Source organism: Gossypium raimondii, chromosome 5, assembly GCF_025698545.1.
Source record: "Gossypium raimondii isolate GPD5lz chromosome 5, ASM2569854v1, whole genome shotgun sequence".
Classification (NCBI taxonomy): domain Eukaryota; kingdom Viridiplantae; phylum Streptophyta; class Magnoliopsida; order Malvales; family Malvaceae; genus Gossypium; species Gossypium raimondii.
This window is the reverse complement of record NC_068569.1, coordinates 34,657,368-34,669,706: the sequence shown is the minus strand read 5'-3', so window position 1 is coordinate 34,669,706 and position 12,339 is coordinate 34,657,368. Positions and strand designations below refer to the sequence as shown.

Here is a 12,339-nt window from a genome sequence, read left to right as displayed (position 1 = left end):
TGAAATTTATATGACTAAAAGCTTGATAATTCTATTTTCAATGTAAACAAATGGAAATATATTATGAGTCTTGTATGGAAATATAATTAATTTTTAGTGAAGAAGAATTGAAGCTTCCTAGCAGCAGAACATGAGAAAATTTGAAGAAAAAATTGTATTTATTGGCTTATTTAGAAATTTTGAAATTTTTATGGTAAAAACCTCATTGAGTCTAGTTTTAAAAGCAGATCTCAATTTGAATTCTGAGGTCAAGATATAAATGATTTAGTAATTGCTACTCAAGAAGACAACTTTGTTAAAGTATATATGTAAATAATGACAGAATAATTAATGTTACTAAAAGTCAAAGATTTTATATAAATACATGTTTATATAGGATGTGGAATGGAGAGGAGAAGGAGGAGAAAAAAATAGAAGAGTTATAACATTAAGAAATTGTTGCAAATGACGGGTTTATTAATACATGAATGAATCTCAAATGAATTGTTGAAATACTAAGTGAGTGATTGTTATAAAATACATTAAGAGAGACCTAATTGATAAATTGATTGGTAAAGGTTGGCAATAGTGACAATATGTAGAAAGAGTAAACTATTTTTGTAAAGTGCGAATCTACTAATAGACTTATTTGTAAAACTTTAATTATTGTGATAATTTTATAAACTTTGATATAAGCTGTACACAGGATTCTTTAAGACAATATAATATGTTTAAAAAATAAGTTAATGAGTAATGACTTTGATAACAAATTTAATTTATATTGGATTAATTGTAATAATTATGAGAAGTTAAGAGTGTAAGATGCAAATTGGCCTAAAATGAATTTTCTCTTAAAATCAAAACATCAAACCATATTTTGGTATCGATATCAGGGGCATAGTATCGATACTTTGAGGAAGGTATCGGTACTTCAAGCAGGGTATCGATACTTATGATTAAATTCTAAACATTGAAGCTTAAACTGGTATTGATACTAGGAAGGGATATTGATACTCGAGTCCAGGTACCAATACCATATAGAGGACATCGATACTTGACTTCTTTGGATCTAGTTTTGTACATTATAAAATATTTGAGATAAAATGTTATTTGTCCTTGAAGTTTAAAAAGTTAGCAAATAAGTCCTAAATGGCATATAAGTTGTTGAATGAGCTAACGAAAAGCTCGACTAAAATAGTAAAAATATTTTTTTATTTAAATTTAATTATAAATATTAATATAAAATATTATATATTTTTAATTATTAAATAGTAAATTGAGTTGAATCCAAATGATGAAAATACCAAACCTAAGCCTAACTGAAAGCTGTCTTGATAGACTACTTGACTTATGGACACCTCCATTTAATACTAGACTTTATGTTTTATTTACCATTAGCCCATTAAAATTGTTTAATGTTGATTGAAAACGGTGAAATTTATTGACTATAACTCAATGTAATCTTTAGTACAGTTTTTTAAATAAAATAGTTAATTATATTATTTCGATTATATATTTTAAATAATTACAATATCTTTGAAATTAAAATTTTAATAAAACATTTAATTATCATTTAAATGTATTTTAAAAACTATTTAAAATATTAAAAAATTAAAAACTATTTTCCAAAACAAAATGTTAAAAACATTATTTCTATAATGTTTAAATATTAAAATTATTTTAAATACTAATATTTTATATTTGTTTTAAATTGTAATACTCTTTTAAAATTCAAATTGGTAAATATTAACCAAATTACACTCTTTGCAATCAAAATTAAAAGTAAAATTTAAAAAATTGTTTCAAAATTAAAATTAAAAAATATAAAAATGAACATTTAAATTAATTTTTTGTAAAAATATTTTTAAAATATAATATAAAAATAAATATATTTCCTACTAAATTAAATTTGTTTAACATAAAAATTAAAATAATTTTAAATATTATTAAAAAATTATGAAATTTTTATTTCTTTAAAATCTTAGTTATCAATTATTGTTTTTCATTTCAAAATTATATTATGTGTAAATTTTTTTATATAAACAAATATGAATTTATTAAATATATTTTAGATATTAAGTATTATAAATTGTACATTATATGGGTATGCAAGTAGACCTGTTCATGGGTCGGGTTACCCACCTTGGCCCGAAGGCCCATCTGAAATTTGGGAGGGTTTTGGAAAAAATATTAAGCCCGAAAAATGGGCTTAGAAAAAAAATTAGGCCCGTTTAAAATATGAGCTGGGCTCGGGCTTGAACATTCAAGACCCGACCCGTTTTAAGTTTGTAATATTTTATATTATATTATTTTTATATATTATGTAATTTAAAACACATTAAAAAAATAAACTTATACTAAGTATATAATATTACTCTAATGTAATGTTAAGATGACTATATAAAAAATTTTAATAAATAAAAAATATACTAAATTATTAAATATTAAAATAAAGTAATATAAATATTTTAAAAAAAATTGAACAATAATATGGGCGGACCTAAAATGGATTGGGTTAATTTTTTACAAATATGGATAGTTTTGGATAAAACTTTAGACCCAGATTTCGAATTAGGCCAAACTTGAGTAAATATAAAATATGTTAATATTATGTTTAAATTCAACCCGGTCGACCAGACCATGAGCACCTCTATATGCAAGTAAGGAAACATTCAAACCATATATATAGGATTAGGTAATAAACATTTGTATTCACATTTCAAAAGAATTGACATGTGCAAATCTGAATTACACATTTTATTAATCTACTTGAAATTATATTTGACTTTAATAATAACTATTATAATAAATATGAAAATAATATTTCAGGAAGGTAAAAATTTAATATGTCTTCAAAATTACTTTATTAAACATTTGTTAATTAACTAAACATAATTTTCATTATTATTTATGATATATATTATTTTATTTTATTTTATTTTTAGACGCGTAATATGTTTATATTTCATTAATATATTTTTACCTAATATTTTGATTTAGTGTTTGGGTTTAGAATTTATGCGTGTATTATCCATGCTTGTATCAATAACATATTTTTATGAATTTATATTTATTTTTAAAATCATTTTAATATAATATATCCAAACTAACTAACGAAGCTTTTATGTTATTATAATTTTTATTTTATACAATTCTAAGCAAAATGCTTCAATCTAAAAATATTTTAATATATTTTATTTGATATACATAATCTTATGGTGCATCACACCGGTAAACACACTACCTAGTATTATTTTCAAGTCGAATTCCTTGTTGTTAAAGAATTTCTAGGATTAATATTATAGAGACTTATGAGATTGATTCTGATATCAACTTTTAATAAAAAATAAAAATATACCACAAAATTCCATTTTCAAATTCAATTCAAAATTTTAATTCATTTAATTATTTTCAAAACCTAAATTGTACGAAACAATTTATATTTCAAATATTTTTCTTTTTCTTTTCTTATAATGAAAAACAATTTCCCTCATTTATATATATATTTTTATTTAATTTTAGAATTTTTCAAAATTTTAAAACAATTTCAATTTTATCATTTTATATAGAATTGATAGAAAGTATCAAAGTCGAGGACTAAAATTGTTATTATACCAACTAAAAAGTGTCATCATTAATCACTTAATATAATAGCTGGGTGACAAAAAATTTGAAAACATTAGTGACCAAATTGTAATTTTTCAAAGTTAATTGATCGAAATGAAAACTTACCCATAATTAATTGACTAATGGTATAATTTATCTTTTTTTATTAACTAAGCACGAGTTTCAACAAAAAGATATATTAAAGGATAATATAATCTTTGGCTCTTGAACTTGGCAACTAAGTTCACTCTGGTGCCTGTACTTTTTTTGTCCACTTTGGCATTTAAACTTGACAATTAGGTTAGTTTTGATCTCTAAATTTGAAAAATATAAAAGTTTTGATGATCAAGTGATGATGTGGTACAATCTGAACGCTACATTTAGTGTTTTAACAACCGGACTGATCATCGAATAGATCAAACAACTGGTTCCCAATTCAACCAGTTTGAACGGTTTGAATGTGAGATCAACAATAATTAAATAAAAAATTCAATACTCATACACAACTTTTAAATTTTATCAATTTCAAGCAGTTTCCAAGTCAATCGGTTCAACCCCTTTGTTGGGATCATTACATCGGTTAGTTCTCTATCCATCTGATCTGATAACACTAGTAACATCATCAAATTTTGACAGAATCCAAGTTTATGGATCAAAATGGATCTAGTTGTTAAGTTCAAAGACAAAAGTTGACTAAAAAAGTATAAATACCAAAATGGACTTAGTTGCCAAGTTTAGGGGCAGAAATTATATTATCCAGTTAATTGAATTACGAAAAAAAACAAATTACCTACAAAAATTTAATTCAGCTCAACCGTACCTTATCTCCTAAACACCGAACTCTTCAACTTAGATCTTTCCTTATTTGTTTTTTTTTATCTTAAAATTTTAATTAAATTTAAAATTAAAGTATAATTGATAAATTGGACTTCAGGTTAAATATTTGGAATTAAAATTAAAGAGACTAATTTTCAAGAGGCATAATAGTACAGGGAGTGGAACACATTTATAGCTTATATCCTACAAAAAGGTCAAAAACGTCGTAAAGAAAGGGCTTTTCATTTCGATTCAGATGAAGCTTTAAAAACTAATAAGGGAAAGAAAACATACAACATATTCACTTTTCTTTTTCTCCCTATTTGTGATGTCTCATGTATATTGGATTCTGATTTTGAACCTTTGGATCTTAAAAGCGACGTCGTTGCAACCGGGGTCGAGGACGGTGCTTCGAGAGATTGGCAGCGGCGGTAGTGATCCGAAGGATTATGGCGTTGAACTGAACGCCACGAATTTCGATGGAGTTCTCAAGGACACTCCTGCTACTTATGCCATAGTCGAATTCTTCGCTCACTGGTTGGTACTTTTTTTAGTAATCATCCATTCTTAGCTAACCAACTGTTCTAAATCTTGAGCTTTTAGAAACGAAGAATATGCTCAATTTTCATAGTTCTTTGTAGTTGACCGTGTTGACTGTGGAAGAAATTTTTTTTATTATTTTATTTATTTACTTGATCAAAACTTAATATGATGAAAATTAGCCTGAAATTTGGTTGTCGTGGTGAAGACCGGTACAGCTGAGCATGAGCAAACAAACCGAAACCGATTTTGAACCGTAGTGTTAGGAACAGTTTTGGTTTGGCTTTTATTAGTTCCATTCGATTTCGTTCAGATACTAATTTAAACCTATTCGGTTAAGTTCGTCTTAGTTTCGAAAGTAAAAAACAAAAACGTACTCAAAGCCTAATTCAATTTTTTATTGAATATTTTATTTTATTTTTAAGTTAGTGGAAAATAAAATTTAATGCAATTTTTAAAATTTTGGAAAAAGATGAATCAAGCCGATCCAAACAATTGCAGTTTGGTTCAGTTTGGCTAGGTTCATTATAAATGGATTTTGGTTTGGTTCCTAAGATTTTGCCTGTTAGGATGTAAAGAAAATTGGAAAGATGAGAAATTGAAGAGTAGAAAAAATAGAAAGATAGAAAATATAATATTTCTTTCCATAAGTGTGATTGTTACGAAAGGAATAGTAAAGGAAAATTTGAAAGAATTCTTTCCATGAAAAGAAAATAAAATATTTGAAAAATGTATAATTTTGAACTAACATACACCTGCTCTCATTTTCTCTCATCACATTCCAATTTGGAAGGATTGGGTATTATCCATTAGGATAGAAATGATCATCTCTCCTATTTTCTTTCCTGCTAAGTACACTCAAAATTTATATTCTTTTCACTTTTCCACTCCATGCTTCCATTCCTCCACTTCTCCACCCAACCAAGTACACCCTAAAATTGAGGACTTTTTTTAAGTTAATAAACGTTTAAAAGTGTAGACATGGATATATTGAATCTTTATGAGTTTCCTTTCCATATAATTGAATGCATCATATTATAACGTATAATTGCTGGATTTTAAGAATAAGATGGATCACTTTGTAGGAAATTGAATGTCCCTTTTAGTTCACCGAACAAAGTCGGTTATTTTAACCTTTTTCAGTTTTCTTTGTATATAATTGAATGCATTTGTATTATAATATATAATTGCTGGAATTTAAGAATTAGAGGGATGGCTTTTCACATTTTTATACTAGATAGAGAATTGGTGTTTTAAAGTTCATGTTCGTTTTCTTAAATATCATAATGCGTGAGATATGAGGAATGACTTTTCAGAATTCAACACTGGTTCTTTTTGTTTATTTCTATAACAAACTTGTGCCATTTCCCCTCCTAACCTTCCTGAATTGTTTTGAAATTTGACACTTTCTGATAAACGTAAATATGAGGGTATGTTTTGTCCATCCAAATAGGAAATGAGTTGGCAAACCAATGAATGATCACGGTTGTTCATATTTCATAGCTAGATTGATGTATTGCTTTGATTCACTAATGAACATATCCAGAATCCAGTTACCCTTAATATAATTTATTTCCTAATAGTTTCCGTTTTTGCTCAATTTTATGTAATTTTTAACTGCAAAAGCTTTTCCTTTCTCATGAAAATGGGACATTTTATGCTCAAGTGCATGTGCTTGCATGCAGTGAACTTGCTTGTTTCCATAGAACTGCCATGCTGCCTAGGTTAAGTTTTACATAGCTAAAAAGTTAGTTGCATGCTTCATGCCAGTTGTTAAACGACTCTCTTTTGTGTGATTATTGCTTTTCAGGTGTCCTGCTTGCAGAAATTACAAGGTATACCGCAGTCTATTTTGCACTCAGCATTTTTCATGTCTTCACTTTCTTATGATTTTTGCAGCCCCACTATGAAAAAGTTGCTAGGCTTTTCAATGGACCTGATGCAGTGCATCCTGGTATCATATTGATGACCAGGGTTGACTGTGCATTAAAGGTATTTATTTTTCCTTCTGAATACCTTCAAATTGCAGCTTCTTAGAAATAGTACTTTTAAAACCCCTGTAATGGCATATATTTGTATCGCTAGCATAATTCTGGAATTTAAGATGCCGTTGAAAATTTTATCTGGCTTTCTGGCCTTCTCCAGTTAAGCGTAAAGTTGTTAATATAAAAATTAAATAGAAGTAGCACTTTATTAGTTTTCTGTTTTCAATTATTTTATGAGTTTTGAAGAGTTGGAATGTTTCCATGTAACATGGTTGTTCTTTTTAGTCCATGTAATTTGGTTTACTTATTTAGCCTTGTTCTTCTAAGTAACCACTATACAAAATATTGCATTCCTTTTGAGATTCACTTCTTTCTTACTCTTGTTTTCAGTTGTTGAAAAACTGTCTTGTTAATGTAAATTTGGATCTTTGATTTCTTTGGCAGCACAGATAAATACCGGTCTTTGTGATAAGTTTTCTGTTAGTCACTATCCTATGCTGTTTTGGGGTCCTCCTACAAAGTTTTCCACTGGCTGGAAACCCAATCAAGAAAAAAGTGAAATACGTGAAATTGATAATTGGCGAACAGCAGAACTCTTGCTTAATTGGATCAATAAGCAAATAGGCAGGTATGAGGTATCTTCATCAACCACTTATTTGATATACAACATCTTTATAGTCTGAACTAGTGATCTCTTGAAATTATAGAATTCTAAACTACATGCAATTATGAGGCATTTACTATCCATAATTCTGAACGAGGCTAAGATTTTCCACAAAAATTGTTTATGTGTATTGGTACATTTGGGAATTGCTCAATAATCGTTTGGTAAAAGAATTTTATATATATAAGAATCTTCTTAATAACTAATGACATGACATGCAGAAGGATGTTCTGATAGTTAACAGAATATAAGATTAATTTTAGAATTCATTCTTGTGTATGGGATGCATTTATGGGACTCAAACCTCTACCCGATTTCTGAACAGTTAAGACTTATAATTTATGGGTAAAAAATGCAAAGTGATTGTTGATGCTTTTGCTATCACACCTGATGGAATCGATTATTATGTTAGTTCTAGAAAATGGCAATCATTGTGGAACTTTAGACCACCTTTTGGAGGTGGGGTATGACAGCTATTGGTAGTGGGGAGGTTTTGGAGTGTGTATGTTCCTGTTTTCACATGTACTTGTAAAAAAGAGGGTGCTTGATTGATCTGCAGCTGAAGTTAATGCCAAAGAATTGCACTTATCTATTAAACTTTTACATCAGCTTTGGTCATGTATGCATTATTCCCTTTCAGTTCATATGGCTTGGATGATGAAAAGTTTGAAAACGAGCAACTTCCATCCAATAAATCAGATCCTGGACAGGTATTTTTGTGCATTTCTAGTTTGCTTCTTGAACAATGTGTATTTGAGATTTCCAATTTGCTTAGGATTTTAACTTCTTTGTAATTTGACTTGTGAAAGACTGCTCAAGCCATTTTTGATGTGGAGGAGGCAACCGCAATTGCATTTGACATCATTTTAGAACAGAAGGTAGGGATCTCTAATGTAGATTTTTCCTCTATGCTCAAATGTGTATGTTTATGTTTCTGAAGCTAGGAATGTGTTTTCTTCCCATGTCTTCTTAAAGTTGCTAAATATGATATCCTGCAGATGATTAAATCAAAAACTCGAGCTTCACTTATAAAATTTCTTCAGCTTTTAGTCGCTCATCATCCTTCCCAGAGGTAAAAATGCTACTTTTCATTATGACCTTGGTTTCGATTTATATGGTGTTTCCTTCATTGTGCTATTAGTATTTTTGTATTAGGTGCCGAAAAGGAAGTGCAGAAGTACTTGTGAACTTTGATGAGTTCTGCCCGTTAGATATGTGGTCATCTGATAAACATGATGTTCCCACCAGTAACCTGAAAGAGGTGCTACATGATTTCCAGATTTGTGGAAAGGAAGTTCCCCGTGGATATTGGGTAGGTACTAAAAGGAAAAGTTGGTTTTTTATTTTCTTTCCATGCATATATTTGAAAATGTTAACATCAAATATTATCATGTAGGCTGGGCTTAATGTCGTTTATTTGTATTAGATGAAACTTCTTGATGGCTGGCATTAGTTCAATTGCTTGCTGTTACCTCGAATCTCTAATATTACACTTGATGATTGTTAGTTCCATATAAGTAGTTGCTACTCCCTATGTTACTCAGACTTGAGCATCAGACAAGGGTGTGTTTAATTTTTCCCCCCTTAGTTTTTTGATGTATTTGGAGGGTACTTGGAAGGTTGTATCCCCTTACCCATGTCTGCATATGTGTCTAGCAGTATCAGACATGTATGCTTAAAGAAAAATAAAGTGTCAGAGCAACATAGGCTACACCTATTTCATTTGATTTGATGCCTTTCCGTTTAGCTCCTAAAAAAGGATCAATTTTTGACTGATATTTTTCAGCTGTGAGATTGTCAGTTGATTGCTCTTCCTTCTAGCTTAAGCTCTATAAAATATTTATCCCCTTTTGTTTTTCGTCCAATATTCTTTTGGTAATATTATTTGAAGTTTTCCTTTTTATTGGTTGCTTATTGCACTTGGATGTTCATTTTTGCAGATGTTTTGTCGTGGCAGCAGGAACGAAACCAGGGGCTTTAGGTAATGATGGGGAATCCTTAATTTTTAGCTCATACATTTTTGAACAAAAATTTTGACTCATTTAATCAGGGGCATTCTTGATTCAGTCAAAAAAAAAAATGATAACCATGTTATCAAAATTATTTTCCTTTGTTAAACCTTCTCCCATACTATTAAACTGGAGATATAGTTAATCCCCATTTGTTGAGTCAGGGGCAACCCAGGTATAAATAGAACAAGGACCTCTCCACTTATTGCCAATTGGTTTTATGATAGTCTATTCTAAAATCTAACATGGTGTCAAAGCAAGCTTTGTCCCCTTTGTTAGCTCATCCGTGATTGGGCTATGGGGGGGAGTAGTGAAGCTGAAATGAAGTAAATCTCATATTTGTTAAATTGGGACAACCTAGGCACGTAATATGAAAAGACCCTCTCCAGAGCCTATTGTCAACTGGTTTTAGATTGGATATCCATTCTAAAATTTAACACACACAAGGTCAATCATAAAAGAGATGCCTTCTCTTCTAATTGATCTGATCAGATGCCAATAATTACTCATATTTCTTTACAGTTGTGGATTGTGGGTTTTGATGCATTCACTTTCAGTGAGGATTGAGGATGGAGAAAGCCAGTTTGCGTTTACATCAATATGTGATTTTATTCACAACTTCTTTATCTGTGAGGAGTGCCGTCAACATTTTTATGAAATGTGTTCAAGGTAACTTCGACTTCAGAGCAGGTTATTTTCTTGAGCACTCCAAGTTTACTTCATCTGATTTGCAAACATCCGATTTGCAGAGTTACTAGTCCTTTCAAGAAATCACGTGATTTTGCCCTTTGGTTGTGGAGTGCTCATAATGAGGTTAATGAGAGATTAATGAAGGAAGAAGCATCTCTAAAAACCGGAGATCCAAAGTTCCCTAAGATAATTTGGCCTCCAAAGCAACTTTGTCCTTCATGTTATCACTTGGTAGGTCCCAAAGATAAAGGAACCAATCAGATTGATTGGGACCAGAATGAAGTGTTCAAGTTCTTAATGAGTTATTATGGAAATACACTTATATCTTTGTACAAAGGAAAGGGCGTTCTTGCTGATGGTAGGACCAATGCTACCCTGGATGATTTGGTGACCTCAACGAACGCAGTTGTGGTGCCTATCGGGGCTGCATTTGCTATTGCCATTGCTAGCTGTATGTTCGGAGCACTTGCTTGCTACTGGCGGTCACGGCAGAAGAGTAGAAAGTATTACCATCAACCATACTATTTAAAGAACATATGATGATACAAGTACTTTCATATCGTATTATAAGCATTAGAAAGGGCTAAAATGGTACGGAACAGTTGTAGCTTTGATGCTTAGAATTGTAACATTCTCATTTGCACCACTTTTCAGGCCAAGGAGGAGCTGGAACTAAGATTTACTTAGACAACAGAAAATATACAACCTTTAAGATGCCTGGTCTGATGAGCTCGAGCTTGAAGAAGAAATCCGGTTTCAGCCCTTTATCAACAGTCCCACTTGAGGTCCCATTCTTTAACAGTTCTGTTCTTTCATGAAGCTCATCCTGAAATATTGTTTTGGTGCTATAATATTTAACATGGTTTTGATTTTGAGAAAGAAATGATATATATATATATATTGTACTTACGATTGCCGTTTGATCACATTTGACATACTGCATTGACTTTTGTTAATTGTCCGATCCATGCTGTCGATTGATACTCTTACTTGATTCTGTTCTTCATAACTAGTTTTTTTTTTTGGTTAATAGTAGAGAGGAAAGAACCATACTGTAAGTTGAATGCGGGGATATTGTATATAGCTCTTGTAAGTTTATTTCAGGACTTTGATTCTGCATTTGGAAGACCATAGTATAATAAAATGACTAAATTTATGTTACAATTCACAAATGAATTACATACCTCCCTATTGTGGGTTAATGAAGTAAAATTATTTAAAAGGTGGAGAGGATAAGAGAAGGGAAAAAGAGGGTTATTGGTTTATATGTAGACGGAACAAATCTGATATCGAGCGCACTGAAGTAAACATGTGCATGGGTGGCTCGATCCCAATTCAATTTATTTAAATTTAACTATGATATTGGCAAACCCCAAGCACAAGGTCAATCATCCATCTCAAACTATATTTGTAAATGGCTAATTCAAACTCATTTTAGGTTTAATTATATTAATAAATGACTAATCCAAACTTATTTTAGCTTGCCCTTATTATTTAATAATTGTCTATATATTGTCATTCATTAAATCTTTTTACATAGACAATTAAATTTTTTTTAATGTTTACATTATATATATTTAATTTTAAGTGTTATAAATTATATAATATATAAAATAACATAATATATTATAAACATAGAACATGAGTCAAGTCGGGTTAAATTTAACCCTTAAATATTTAAACTCAATTTAACCCATATTTTAAATAATTTTATTTTTCTATTAATTTTTTTTGAATTTTTTATTTTTACCCAAGACAGATGTTATGGCTTTGACAAGAAAATCAATTCTTGAACAAATTTAATTTCATTAAAAGGATTTAACAGAAATAAAATATGGTCAGGAAATGTAGGTATTGTGGGATGATGAAGATGAGACCCACTAATCATAATCAAATGAGAAGCCTAATCCACGTTGATCATAAAATTTGTTGTGAATCCAACTTTAATCTTCTCAAAGTTAGCAAATAGTACCAGAAGTGGAACCAATCTTTTCAATTTCGATTCAAATCTCAGATAGTTCAATATTTTTTACGCTAAAAAAAGAAATGA

At 29.8% G+C, this 12,339-nt stretch overlaps 1 protein-coding gene across 2 annotated transcripts; it reads left to right on the top strand.

Moving 5' to 3' along the window:
• The first annotated feature begins 4,613 nt into the window (after positions 1-4,613).
• LOC105765855 (sulfhydryl oxidase 2) lies at positions 4,614-11,278 on the top strand. 2 transcript variants are annotated; one of them, XM_012585125.2, is made up of 12 exons: positions 4,616-4,938; positions 6,752-6,776; positions 6,841-6,933; positions 7,376-7,554; positions 8,231-8,300; positions 8,400-8,468; positions 8,589-8,662; positions 8,746-8,902; positions 9,531-9,571; positions 10,122-10,268; positions 10,349-10,792; positions 10,944-11,278. In XM_012585125.2, exons 1-12 carry the CDS (start codon positions 4,730-4,732, stop codon positions 10,963-10,965), a joined length of 1,530 nt encoding a protein of 509 aa, XP_012440579.1. In that variant the 5' UTR covers positions 4,616-4,729; the 3' UTR covers positions 10,966-11,278. The 2 variants fall into 2 exon arrangements, with proteins under 2 accessions (XP_012440578.1, XP_012440579.1); XM_012585124.2 differs by having other exon boundaries at positions 4,614-4,938; positions 10,349-11,278.
• Positions 11,279-12,339: the final 1,061 nt, after the last annotated feature.